This window comes from Tenrec ecaudatus, chromosome 7 (genome assembly GCF_050624435.1).
Source record: "Tenrec ecaudatus isolate mTenEca1 chromosome 7, mTenEca1.hap1, whole genome shotgun sequence".
Taxonomy (NCBI): Eukaryota; Metazoa; Chordata; class Mammalia; order Afrosoricida; family Tenrecidae; genus Tenrec; species Tenrec ecaudatus.
Window position 1 is genome coordinate 76,060,498 of NC_134536.1, and position 13,868 is coordinate 76,074,365.

A 13,868-nucleotide genomic window follows, 5' to 3' on the forward strand; every position below is an offset into this window, starting at 1 on the left:
CTTCCTCACCAGAGTGTTTACTTGGTTTGTACCAGTTGCTGCACCTCTTTTACTATGTTGTGATTTCCTGCCTTGAGACTTAATTTGCATGTGTTTACTTTTTTTCTTCTTCCTAATTTTGTGTTTTTTTTCTTTCAATAACATGTTTTAATCTAATGCTTTTTTTTACTCAAATTACCTGGTTTCTCACTGCTGCTTGTGTGTGTGTGTGTGTGTGTGTGTGTCTCAAATAGACTGCATTTGTTTCTCTTTTGATTTCTCATGTGTGAGGTAAGTTCATTTTTAAAAAGTGTTAAAAACACACAGCTCTGTAAGGAACCAATCATAATTTTGCTAATTTAATTGTCTATATACTACCTTAAAAAATGGTAATGGAAGCCTACTACTTTGTTTGGGATCCAACAGCTGTCAGATTTTTTCCTATGCTCTTCATTTTAAAAAGAATTTATTAAAAGGAAGCGACACCGCCTTTAAGAAAATGGAACGAATGATCAATTCAGGCATGTTTTAAGCTGATACATCAGTGAGCCGCCTCCTTGCTCTTGAGCCAGGGCATCCTGCGCGCTCTAGGGAACTGGGTTACTTCTTTTCGCATCTGTCCTCCCATACTCTACCCGGGACTGCTCAGCTGCCAACTAGGCCCCGTCCTTATGCCTGTGGGTGATAGGCATCATCTCGTACAGCAAGCATCCTTGCTCACCTGGGGCACACCTGGATTTCAGCATTGCGCTTCTCTGTGACTTCGAGCAAGTTGCTGAACCTCTCGGAGTCTCACTTTCTACCCAGATATGAGAGAATAGCAATTTCTGTTTTATAATATTATTAGACGAATCAAGGGGATCCTGTATGGGAAATATTTGGTGGCCTGTGCTCTTTTGAAGGGATGCAGATTTCAGCCCTCCCCCCGCCCCCAGGCTTACGCACAAGAAAGGTGAAAGGCGCCTCCAGTTCTCCGCTTTTTCTAGTGGTGTATTTATACATGAATGATAACGCTTTTTACAAGTGTGGTTTTTAAAATTACATCCTTGTTAATTTTAAAATAACGTATTGATTTTTTACTCTAGTGGTTATCAAGAGTCTACTCATTTCCAGAAAATATTTAAAATTTTTGTCTCCAAAAGTATTTTTCATTGTTTGATGCTTTAATGAAACACATTAGAATCTGCATTCAGTAGTTACTAATATTCTTCGAATCCTAATCGGTAAGGCTCAGAGAAATGCCTATTTAAGAATTTTCATGACAGAAATGATCTATTTTCCCTTCAAAGCAGTTGTCATTACAACAAATGGAATAAATAGAAGTCTCTTTAAACATTTCATAGTAATCAATTATTCTCATTATGACTTATTAAACAAATGGCACATTGCTCGGCAAGTCTCAACAATTGAAATTAAGGTGTGATATCTTTAAGGAGTTAGAGGTATATGTATGTTATTTTTTATTTTAGATGTATTTGAGGATGTTGTTGCCTAGAGTGGGATGTTTACGGGATAGAAAAAGTTTTTACTGGATCTTGCATTTGGGTGTATATCTGTACACCTAAGAATAATTTGAGTCTATGTTTAAAAAATCAGTAGCACCTCCCCAAAAAAAAACCTTTAACAATACATGTATATATGTGTGTATTTCTGTATATGTAAAATTTGAAAAGTTGTGTCATTAATTAAAGAAAACGTATTGCTCAGTTCCTTTTCTTGCGTCTTCACTGATTCATCACGAATTGCTAGTCTTGTCTCCTGTCACTCCCAGGTGTTGAGTACTTTATATCACTTCTTAATTTCCTTAGCCTTCATCAGCCCCTCCCTCAACTCCCTCCCTAAGAAACGAACGGTAAGCGCTGAGGCTGGTGCTTCCTGTAATGAGTTTGGGTCAGACCTGAGAGTCTGTTGTCTAGTCTGTTCTGTGGCCGCTCTGACACTAAGGTTTTCTCCTCCCTCCCTCCCTCAAGTGACACTGCTCCTTCTACTTCCCCTTCTCTTTCGTCCCCTGCGGCAAGGTCCGGTTCTTTGTCACTTCTAGCACATAAGTCGTGTCCGAGAACGGCTTTCAGTGCTCCTTTCTCACAAGTCCTCATAGTAGAAACCTCAAGCCAAGCTGCCCAGCTGCCCATGTAACGTCCCTTGTAAACCAGTGCCCGCCCTCGGTTCTTCTCAGGAGCACCGGCTTCCCAGGTCGGGCGGTCTGGAAACTTCAGAGGCACTGCATTCTTCCTTCTTCCCACTTGCAGTTCATTACGAGTGCGTGCTGTTCACCAAAACGCGCCCTGCTGCCACCAGGTCTGTTCTGACTCGCAGTGACTTTATTATAGAGTAGAACAGGGATTCTGAGACTCTAAATCTTTGTGTGATCAGCAACACCAAACCCCAAAAAGCGTACCCACTACTATTGAGTCAATGCTGATTCAGAGTGACTTCCTGTGAGTTTCCAAGATGATCACGTTGCCAGGAGGAGAAAACCCAGTCTTTCATAGTGCTGCTGGTGGTTTTGAACTGCCAACCATGTGAATCAGCCCCACATGTAACCACTACACTACCAGAGCTCCTGTGGTAGTCGGCCTCATGTTTCCCCCATGGAGCATCTAGTGGGCTTGAACCACAGACCTTGCAGTTTGCAGCCCAACATTTACCCTACTCTCCACCAGTGCTCCTAGACTTAGACTATCAAACTATTTTACCCCCTTTTTTACAATCTCTTGCATTCAAACTTTTTTCTCGCCTCTCAATTCCTTTCCTGTATCTTATTTTATAGAAGTTTAGAAAATAGGGTTACTAAAATACTACCAACACCCACCCCCATCCCCTCAAAAACTTCTAATAACTTCCTGTTGTATACAAGCAGGGTCTCAATTCCTTCCGGCAGTGCAAGACTCTGCCCTCTGAATCTTCATCACCATCCTCACCCCAAAGTTACCTCCTCACAAGCCTGAGACTCTGTTATTTTCTTGAATGGCGTGTCAGTTCTACTCTGAGCCCCATGCACTTCATCGGCCTGAAATACCACCCCAGTGAAACCTGACTTGTGGCCCTACATGAGTTAGACTCGGTTTGTTGGCAGTGTGACATTGAAACATGACCTTAAGGCACTCCCCAAAAATATCAAACACTGCTTTTGAGTGTATGACAAGCCTTTAGGACTGGGTAGAACTGCCAGGGAGTGGATTTCTGAGACCAGTTCTTTAGGGGAATAGGAAGCCTCATCTTACTCCCAAAGCTTGGCCGGTGGTTTTGAACTACTGACCTTGTAGTTAACAACAGCCCAACTCAGACACATTTTGGATGCCGGAATATCCTAGTCAGAGCATTTCTACAAAATACGATGGAGTGTAAAAGATCATCCAAGGACAACAGGATGCTGAAATGACTTTATTAGGCATTCAGATTTGGTCACGATGTTAAGTCCCATCAACGTGTCATTCGGAGGGCCACCTGGTGGAGAGAAAAGCATGAAGGACAACCTCTGAAAACACCACCATACCCCCCTCCCCATTGGTGTGAGGAAAGTTCTGTGGTTTAAAACCCCTGTAAAAAGTTCTGTGTTTTCTTTGTACCCTACGCATTTTTGAAGAAAATAATAAGAGGTGAATGGTTCACTTTCTGTTTGTGAGTTTTCATTGCTTGGCTTCATTTTCAAGTTACTATTTCTCCCATAATTCAGTGCACAATCTTAAAGCTTCGTTGTTCTTGAGGATTTTCATTGAGCTCTTTGGCAATGCGGTCCCAGAACTGGTCGTTAGTATGCCTATGTCCCCTTCGAAGAGAATGTGCTACATACAAATGGGAGTCAGGAAAACTGCCTTCCCCAGCTCTGCGTGTTACCCTCCGCACTCATGTCTCTAGGCCAGAAGGTAGAACAGCAGCTGGATCACCTGCACGGAATCCTGCCTCTTTACATAAGTAATGGTTTCCAAAAACAGAGCCCCTGCCCATTCCTGTTAGGATTAAAATACGAGCTTATGAGTCAACAATATAGTTTGTAAATAGAAATAAATATATTGTTTGGTTAAAAAGTTGACTTGGTAAGCTAACATAAAACCATATCGTCTCACTTATTTGATAGGATAAGAGATTTGCATTTTAATTCTGCGGTAACCTGTATAGTAAAGTAAGAACTCCATTGTCAAAAGATTGAAATTGACCCATTTCTGCTAAGTTTTTGGTGTATGGATAATTACCCATTATATTGCATCTGTATAATGTGCTTTGATTAGAATTCTGGGAATTCTTAATGTTTATAAGCTATCCCAGTACATGAGATGTGTATGCATGTAAACACATGTGTTTTATGTAGAAATTTATAAACATTTCTTTTTAGCCTCCACTATGTTTGTGACCCATTGGTTATTCCGTGTCCTTTTGATGCAGATGAGCCGCGTTACCCAGAGGAACAACTTGTAGCTTACTCCTAGTGCATTTGTATTTGGCTAAAATAAGCTTTCAGTTGTTGCTAGTGGGATGGTAAAAGTAAAGGAGATGCGAAGGGGAAACCTTTAAAAGTACCATCATCATAACCCAATTGGCATGTTGCTATTTATGATCTAAAGCAGTGGTTCGCAGCCTTCCTCATAGCCTTTAATACAGTTCCTCATGTGGTGACCCCCAACCATCAGAAATGTGTGTTTTCCGATGGTCCTAGGCAGCCTCTGTGAAAGGGTCATTCGACCCCCTCCAAACGGGTTGCAGCCCACAAGTTGAGAACCGCTGATCCAAGGGATATGATTGTACTTATAGGTCATTTTAAAATCTCCCATCTTTGCTGACCTTTCCTCCCACAGTAAAAGCAGTGTGCTGCCAGCTACATGGGGCTGCTTTCAGTTACGTTTGTACAGTGAAACCTTCACTTGGTGTTTCGATGTTTGGAAGGTTCATGAGCCTCATGGAAATTCAAAGCAATCAAATGACAACCAAGTGCTCTTTGAACAGTAGAAACAGATGCGTTCTTATAGGATAGTTCACTCAAACAGTGAATGTGCATGTTTATGTCAAAAGAACGTTGTTTGTATGAACAAACACAGTATTCTAGATTGCTCATTTTCGCTAACCTTGATCATTGGAGTGTAGCTGTAAACGTCTCAAAAAACTGCAAAAAGTTTTGAAAATTCTGAATTCAATTCTATAATTCTTACAGTGAATAACACATTCTAAAAATTCACTGAGGAATTTGAAAATGCACGCTGACTTGTGTTATTTGAGCAGTCCGAAAGCTCTGCAGACACAACCAAGAATCGTCCTATGCCGTCCCTGACAGGCAAGCTGATTTTGGGCTAGCTTCCCGTCACTGGACATGAGGTCTGAGAATAAAAATAAATTGTAATGTAAGAATACCTAGAGGTAAAATTCATGTGTCAAGTTAAAATCAGAAATCTAAAATACTGTTTACTTCGAGCCTTGTTGAAGATATTTTTAAAGGGTTGGGGCCCATTTTCCTCAAGTGGTAAAAGGCATCTTGAGGGGGCACAGGGCACTAACCCACCCAAGGGGAGGGTATTTTTTCTATCTCCACAGGGAAAGAGGGACCAGACTTCAACCCGGTGCTCCAAGATGTGAATGCAACACACAGGCAAGAAGCAGGGAACCAGTAGAGAGGTCTGGGGTCAGTGCCCATCCCAACTATGTAGACCGCAGCTCCTCCCCCCCAGAAGAATTTACTTCAGAGGACAGCACTGAAGCTACAGCTCAGGTAGAGGGAGGGACATGTCTGATCAGAACACACAGGAGCAAATGAAGGGGGAGGAAGAGAGTGGAGCACATCCTAGCCCACCAAGCCTTGAGGAAAATATCCCTGCTCAGAGTAACCAGTGCACAGAGAGGAACATATGGCTGGCCCCTCTATGAGACACGACATCCCTCACTGACCCATAGCCCTACAGGGGACAACACTAGAGACACTGTGGGAATTGCACCCGATCTGATCCCACCACACCGAGGCAAACACTAAGGGCGTGCAACAGAACAGCAAGGGGAGCAGAGCAAGGATGTCCCCAGAGAATACCAAAAATAGACCTTGGCACCCTATCAGGAAACACTGGAAAACACTCCAAAAGGTCAACAAACAGACCTTGAACTATTTACAGGTGCTTTTTTGTCATTGTTTTTTTGTTGTTTTGTTTTGTTTTGCTATGTCATGTTTTTGTCCATATTATTCTCTCTGCAGGTGTATCTAGATAAGATAGGTGGGATAAATAATCAAGGAGAAAACAATGGAACCAATGGTGCCAGGGAACATGGGAGAAGGGGAGGCGGGAGAAAGGAAGTAGGTGTTAACCAACCCAGGGACAAAGGAACAGAAAGTGATCCAAGATCAGTGAGGAGGAGGGTGTAGGAGGCCTGGTAGGGCTTGATCAAAGGCAATGTAACCGAGAGGAATTACTGAAACACAAAGGAAGGCTGAGTGTGAGAGTGGGAGAAGGAAAGTAAGAGGAAAGAACTAGGAGGCAAAGGGCATTTATAGAGGTCTAAATACGGACATGTACATAAGTAAATATATTTATAATGATGGGGAAATAGATCTATGTGCATATATTTATAGGTTTAGTATTAAGGTAGCAGATGGATATTGGGCCTCCACCCAAGCAAGTACTCCCTCAATACAAGAACACTTTGTTCTATTAACCTGGCATTCCATGATGCTCATCTTCCAGACATGATTGCTATGGGTACATAAAAAAAGGTAGTGAAGAAAGCTGATGGTGCCTGGCTATCAAAAGATATAGCATTTGGGGTCTTAAAGGCTTGAAGATAAACAAGCGGCCATCTAGCTGAGAAGCAACAAAGCCCACACGGAAGAAGCACACCAGCCTGTGTGACCACGAGGTGTCGATGGGATCAGATATCAGGTATCAAAGAACAAAATTCTTATTGTGAATGAGGGGGAGTGGGCACCCAAAGCCCATCTGTAGGCAACTGGACATCCCCTTACACAAGGGTCACAGGGAGGTGACTAGATGAGCTAGTCAGGGTGCAGTGTAGCAACTATGAAACATACAACTGTCCTTTAGTTCTTTAATGATTCCTCACCCCCCCACCCCCCCACCACCATCATGCTCCCAATTCGACCTTACAAATCTGGCTAGATCAAATGATGTACACTGGTACAGATAGGAACTGGAAACAGGGAATCCAGGACAGATGATCCCCTCAGGACCAGTGATAAGAGTGGTGATATGGGAAGGGGGGTAGAAAGGGGGAAGTGATCACAAGGATCTACATATAACCTTCCTGGGGGACGGACAACAGAAAAGTGGGTGAAGGGAGACATCGGACAGTGTAAGACATGACAAAACAATAATTATAAGTTATCTAGCATTCATTAGGGAGAAGAGGTTGGGAGGGAGGGAGGGAGAAAATGAGCTGATACCAAGGGCTCAAGTAGAAAAAATGTTTTGAGAATGATGATGCAACAAATGGACAAATGTGCTTGGCACAATGATGGATGTATGGATTGTGATAAGTTGTACGATAAAAAATGGTTTAAAGAATTCAATACTTGAATACAAAGAATAAAATGATTTTTTTAAAGGCATCTTGAAAATTTAGATGGTTTGTACCTTATAAAGAATCTATTGCAGTTGCCCTCTGTCACTCACTATTCAGAATAAACAGGCCACATTTATTTAAAAATTAATGTTTTAGATATCCTATGTGGTCACTCTGAGTCGGATTCGACATTGGCAAAGCTCTGTGAGTTTTGAGGTTTCTTTGTTGTTGTTATTTTAAAATAATAAAAAGTTGGTGATTTGTGTTTAGGATAAAAGGAAATCTTTTTACTTTGGATTGCTAAAAACTTGCTACATGAATAAGTGACAGTTTCCCTAACAAAAGATAAGGACTGCTGAATTATTAATGAAACTATGGCAAGGGCAAAAGTCAGAGTACAGCTTTCCTTTTAATAAAAATGCATGGGATCCTGACAAGGTTTAGGACAACTCACATGGTGGAATTTACATTCAAATATCTTTCAGGTTTTTTGTTGTTTGTAGATAGCAAATCTGAAAACCTAACCTAAGAAAGATTTTGTGTGCATTATTAAGCGTGGTAATAATAAAATATGCATGGGTGGTAGTGAAGAGTCCCACAAGTGCTGAAGATTGACATAACCTTTAACAAGATGGAAAATTTATTAGAACTGTCAATTCTAGGTTCCGAAGTACGCCACAGTACTTCATTGTACCATTATTAGGACAGGTTAGATTTTAAGATACCATTTTTCAGTAAATGTGTAAGAGACAGTTGAGCGTTATTACTTGAGGCGAGGATTTGTATACGTTTAGGGATTATTGCCTTTGGTAAACAGAGCGTCGCTTTCACATACTTTTTGGAATTGTGTATCCCTTCGCCTGTTTTTCAAGCTCTACCTAGTAATTTCCAAACTTCGAAATAACCTTTATGTTCACTTACAAAGTTTCATAGATCATAGAACACCTTGTAATTTGAGTCCTTCCCCCCAACCCCCACCCTCCTTCTTGGGCAAAGTACTTCAGAGCATTTTCCTAATCCCCACAAGAGTATCTGGAATTTAGATGGAAACCATTCATTCTCCTCTGTAACAGAGAAAATAAGTAAAGTTGTGCTCTGGTCCATGGTCATGAATAACCCAAGGTGGAAAATCCTGGCATTCCAACTGCTTCTTGTACTTCCATCATTTGTATTACTTAAATAAAAGGTAAGTTAAAAAACTTTTTTGCTATAATGCTGAGACTACTAAGTAGGAATGTATGTTAAATTTTCAAAGTAAAAAATACGAAGCCGGTTTGTGTGGTGAAGAGATTGAGCACTGGAGTGTTTTGTTTGTCTGAAAGATCATTGGTGCTCTTGCATTACTTACTACCCGCGTCATTCTAACCTAGACAGCAGTGATTAGAAAAAGTGTACAAAGAATAAAGACCCATGGAACAATAAAGAACCATTAACTTGGCACTACGCGCTACCATGATAAAAGTCCTACGTATTGTATGTTAACATACACTGGATAGGGTGACAGAAATTTTCAGTAATGAGTTTAGAAAATTGTTCGTTTTTTGCTAATGTGTATCTGAATGTAAGACCGACAAAACAAGACAAGGAAGCATTGAGCACGGCCTGGTCTTCATGCCCAGTAGCCAAAGTCAAGCCTCTTGGTTTTGCTCCTGTTGGTGGTGGCGGGAGGGCAGCAGCACCCTGGCTTCTCAGACGGCGCCGATCCTGTGGTGAGGCACTAGAAGCGTCTGCAGGTCGGGGCACGTGAAATAAGGAGCCGGGAGGAAGCACGCAGCGATTCCATTGGAAGCAAAGGGAAGCGTGGGCCCATAAAACACTTCCTCTTTGCCTTCCCTGCTGACGTCCAGCACCTGCGAAAGAGACGAAGCCTGCCCGTCAGACCGCTGGTGGCTCAAAGCCCAGCCCGGACACGTGAGCGTCAACAGGGTCATTACGTGTCGCCAATGACGACACGCGGGCACTGGTACGTTTTTTCACTGAGATAATACCAGGAACACGTATGACCTTCCTAGGCGTTAGACTGTCTTTGTCATGTTTACAAGCACACACGTTTGTCATACCAATGTTAAAATGTTGATGAGATAGACACGATTTTTCTCATTTAAGAAAACTGCCTGGTATTTAAAACACACGTGCCCACACTAGTCACTAGGTAGTGTTGCACTGTGAGCCTGCAGACCCCAGGCCTGCACTTCACTGGGGCTGAAAGTGGGCCGACGAGGCCGTTTGGAGAAGGGCTCTCTAAGTGGCGACCACGGAGGACAGCCAAGTGAGCCTTCGCCCTTCCATAGCGCCCGGAGTGTTTGCAGTTGCCAGCGCGGGATAAGAGCCCAGTCTCGTTTACTTCCAGAGGTTGTATCATTTCTTTGCTTAGAGCTCTTAAATGTCCAAACCCTGCATACCCAGTTTTCTCCTAGCTGGCCCACCTAAACGTTATAGGCATCCCAAATAAAGCATGTCCAAAATGCAAGGAAATTATCCCCACTTTAAAGAATCAATATTGTGCTTTCTTTGCCCAAGCCTAAGATTATTAATTCATTGTCTTTTCAAAAAACCATTTTATTGGGGGCTCCTAGAGCTCTTGTAATATCCAGACATTTGTGCATGTGTTGCCATCATTCTTTTCTAGACATTTGTTTTCTATTGAGCCCTTGGTGTCAGCTCCTCTCCCCCTCCACCCCCTCTCCCACCCTAGTAGCCCCTTGATAAATTATTATTTTCATGTCTTACACTAACTGCTGTCTGGTGGAGAGCCAGCAGTTAAAAATTCCTGCTTTGATTGTATCTCATTACCATAATTAGGAGTATGGGACTCTTATCTTACCAGTTTTTACTTTGAAAAAGTAAGACACAAAGAAGGCACTGTTTTTATCAAATAGTCTGGTCGGTGTCGCTAACTTGCCCCCCTGACTTCTAACCCCGCCTCTGACAGGGAATGTAGATTTCGAAGGTCCTGGGAAGAACCTGGCCTTGGAAATCACTCTGGTTGGGTTTGAATCCGTCTGTGGTTTGGTAGCTTTGTGGCTGCAAGGTTCCCAACCTCTCCCAGCCTACTTGCTCATTGGTAAACTTAGGGACCCTGGAGCCTAAAGCAGCTTTATCATGGAAATTGGAGGCGTCTAGCTCAGTGTCTAGCACATAAGATACTACAGCACAGCTTTCGTAGCAGATTCAAAATTAGCTCTCATTTTGGAAAGGTTTCTTCTGTCGTTTCTTCCTCCAAGCTGTAGCTGCCTCTCCTGATATGGCACAGTCTCCGCTAGTCTGCGTGCTGTCACCTGACTGGGTCTGGCTCAGTCCAGCTCTGAGGACAGTAGCTTCTGGAGGAAAACTGCTCGGGTCCTATTTGTCACACCCATCGGACTCTAGCCCTGAATCACCTTGATCGCGCTTCATGCGATCGTCCTCCGACCCCATTCAAACCCTTTCCTCCCGCCCCTGCTAAAAAGAAAACTCCCAATGGAATGTTGATTCACAGTCCACTGGCGTTCAAGCGCAAATTGGACGTGTTGTTTACTACAGCTAGATAGGGTTAAGTGTTGTCTTCAGTGGCCAGAGCAGAGCTGAGCTGCAGAGGAAGCAGGTGCCTGCATAGTCAAGGCCACCAAGTGGACGCCAACAGTTGAGCTCAAGGATGCAGCCCAAGAAAGAGCAAGGGTTCCTGGCCACGCGTGTTCTCCTGTCCCCCAGGGGGATGCGTTTTTCTAAGACAGGATGTCAGTTGAGGTAATCATCCAGAGTTTTTGTCTGGCTCCTGGGCCAACAGAGACTGCATATGCTAAGCAGATGTAATGTATTTCATCTGTGAGCAGGGAAAAGGAAGTGTTGGCAGTTTTCCTCCCAAACACTCCCCTGATAACTGGCAGGAAGAAGGCATTTGGGAGATGGAGGTGCCAGTTTGGCAGCGTGTCTTCCAGCCAAAAGGAAGGAATGGTAACTGAAGAGCAGTAGAGGCGATCTGGGAACACAGACGATCACTTGCACACTTACACAGCTGGTCCCTCGTGCGCCTCCGCACCCACGGCACACCAGATGAGAGTGAGCAGTCTGTGCCAGACATGCGCTCACACGCCCACTCAGTAAACAAGAGCACCTTCACTTGTGTCCAGAATCGACGGCAAATACCTTCCAGAAGTAGTCATGATTGACAAAGCCCAAAACTCTTATCTGTAAACAAGCATTAATTTCAGAGCCTCTCAGCTTTTCCCTTAGTTTGGGTTGTCCTTGTGGCTGATCGGCTCCACTGTGTCGGTCAAGTAGTAGCAGGGAAAGAAATCCGTTTGCCTTCTCCACATCCACGGGACTGAGGCCCGTACGTGGCAGCGGAGCTTGGGGTACGGTCCAGAAAGGGCAGTCTAATGAGATAGGTTATTGGCTGGTGTTTTTGAGCACAGACAAGTGGCTTCAGTCATTCTGGATGTTAATGACCAATCATAGTACTATTTATGTACAACCTTCACCAGTTTTAATTGGCTGTGACCTTCGAATGCCAAGATTATGGCATGAAAATGGAAACTTTGTTAGACTGAGTTTATATACTCCTTTCCGTACTTCTCAGCCTGGACTGACACTAGGAACTTCTCTGGTAATGTTTCCTCAGGAACACTGACTGCTAGTCGGCCACGACCTGTGTTCTTTGTCGTATATTCTTCCATCAGGTAGTAAAGACCCAAACATCCAAGGTTGGAGGCTCCAGGCTACCCAGAGGCACCTTGGTGACAGCCAGGGCTTTTCCCATCAAAATCTGCATTGAGACCCCTGTGGAAGCCACTTGCCTGTGACACCTGCCCGTGGTGTTATCCCGATTCAGAGAAGACAATGCGCCTGCGGGATGTCATAGACTGCCAGGTGTTTGTGACACGGAGCGAGTCTTTTCAACCATCAATGGACCGCTACTAATGTACCACGAGAAACTGTTCCACGGTCATTATCAAGTAAGGGTTTTGAGATCGTGCAGTGACAGTTCACCTTGAATGATAATGTAGCCATTTTCAGAAACTAAACGGAAAGCTGTATGACCGGTCCATAAAGACGTCTATTCAAACATTTCTTTAAGTGAAAATATATATGCGTATATAGACGATGACTATATGTTAACATCAGGAGTTATCAAAACCCTTTGTCAAATGTATCGAGACATTGGAGAATGGGTGTGCCAGTCTAGGGGTTAGACATCATTTGCTACAGGTCTGATCGTGCCCACCAGAGAGGCTCCCGGGACGGCTAATTACCCGTGCTGATGGTGTTGTATGAAAGAGGTGATGGTGCGGTCTCAAAGGTGACGTTTCTTTCAGCACAGGATGCTAGCTGTTTTTTAAGCAAAATTATTTACAACAACTAAAAATTCTTAGAATCTCCAGTCTCAAGGATACTCTTGAATATTCTCAGTGGTTTAAAACATCTGAGGTAAGTAATAAGATATCGCTACCGGGCTCCCAGTTCACACACATGGGCTTGTTCCAAACTGTTTCCACTCGTCTCTGCACTGAGCCCAGGATGCAGGCAAGTTCTCGCGGTGATGCACTTGTCTTGTGCTTTAACACACAGGGTGTGGGTTACTCAAGCCACTCGTTCAAGAGCTGATGTTCCCATCAGTCTTTTAGGCGAGATGGAAAGTTGTGAAGGTGATGTTATGCAATTAATGAGAACCGGAGATGAGTTTCAGATTCCTCAGTATGATCCCCAGAGCAAAGTCCAACCCAAACTGGACCCTGAGGGCATCTGCAGGGCCACTTAAGTTCAAGGCAGAGGTGTCCACTCGAAAGGTAACGATCACTTTGGTGGGGGGGGGGTTCCCAAGGGGTAATCCTGATAGACTTTCCTGAAGGACACAAGGCAACCATGGGATGGGGGTGGGGGGGCCTGTGGAGAAATATTTTTAAAACTGACAACTGCACTGGTGACAAAAGGTCGCACCATGGAATGGTTTCCCATCGGGACACTGCACCTGCTCTTTCTAGAAGGATAGGAGGGGGTGTCCAAGGAGGATTGTGTGGAGAAACTACCCGGCCTACTCCACAGCCCTTGTCCCTTCAAACTTTCTGTTCCCCAAACTCAGCATTTAAAAGGAACACACTTTGTCCCTTGAAGCTGCCAGACTGCTGCTGACGGTGTCCATCAAAGAGCCAGGGAGAGTAGTATGGCAGGCAGGGAGGCACAGCAAGGGGCTGCGAACTGCCAGGCCAGCAGTTGGAGACCACCAGTCCCTCTTTTCCCACTGAGAGTCACAGTCTCATAAACTCACCGAGGCCGAATTCAACCCTGTCCTATAGGGTTGCTATGAGTCGCAATCAACTCAATGGCAGTGAGTTTGGTTTTTGTTCTCTCTGACTAAATAGGGGTTTCGTTAACTTTTTATTAGATTGTAACGTAATGCCAATCTCTGTAGTTAGAGA

At 43.7% G+C, this 13,868-nt stretch overlaps 1 protein-coding gene across 1 annotated transcript in view; it reads right to left on the minus strand.

The window, feature by feature from the left end:
- Window positions 1-7,906: 7,906 nt before the first annotated feature.
- The window catches only part of KLHL32 (kelch like family member 32), a 172,833-nt gene continuing 166,871 nt past the window's right edge, over window positions 7,907-13,868 (minus strand). The window contains exon 9 of the mRNA XM_075554015.1: window positions 7,907-9,323. Within this exon, the coding sequence (XP_075410130.1) occupies window positions 9,162-9,323 (162 nt within the window). The 3' untranslated portion in view covers window positions 7,907-9,161. The remainder of the gene's footprint in view (window positions 9,324-13,868) is intronic.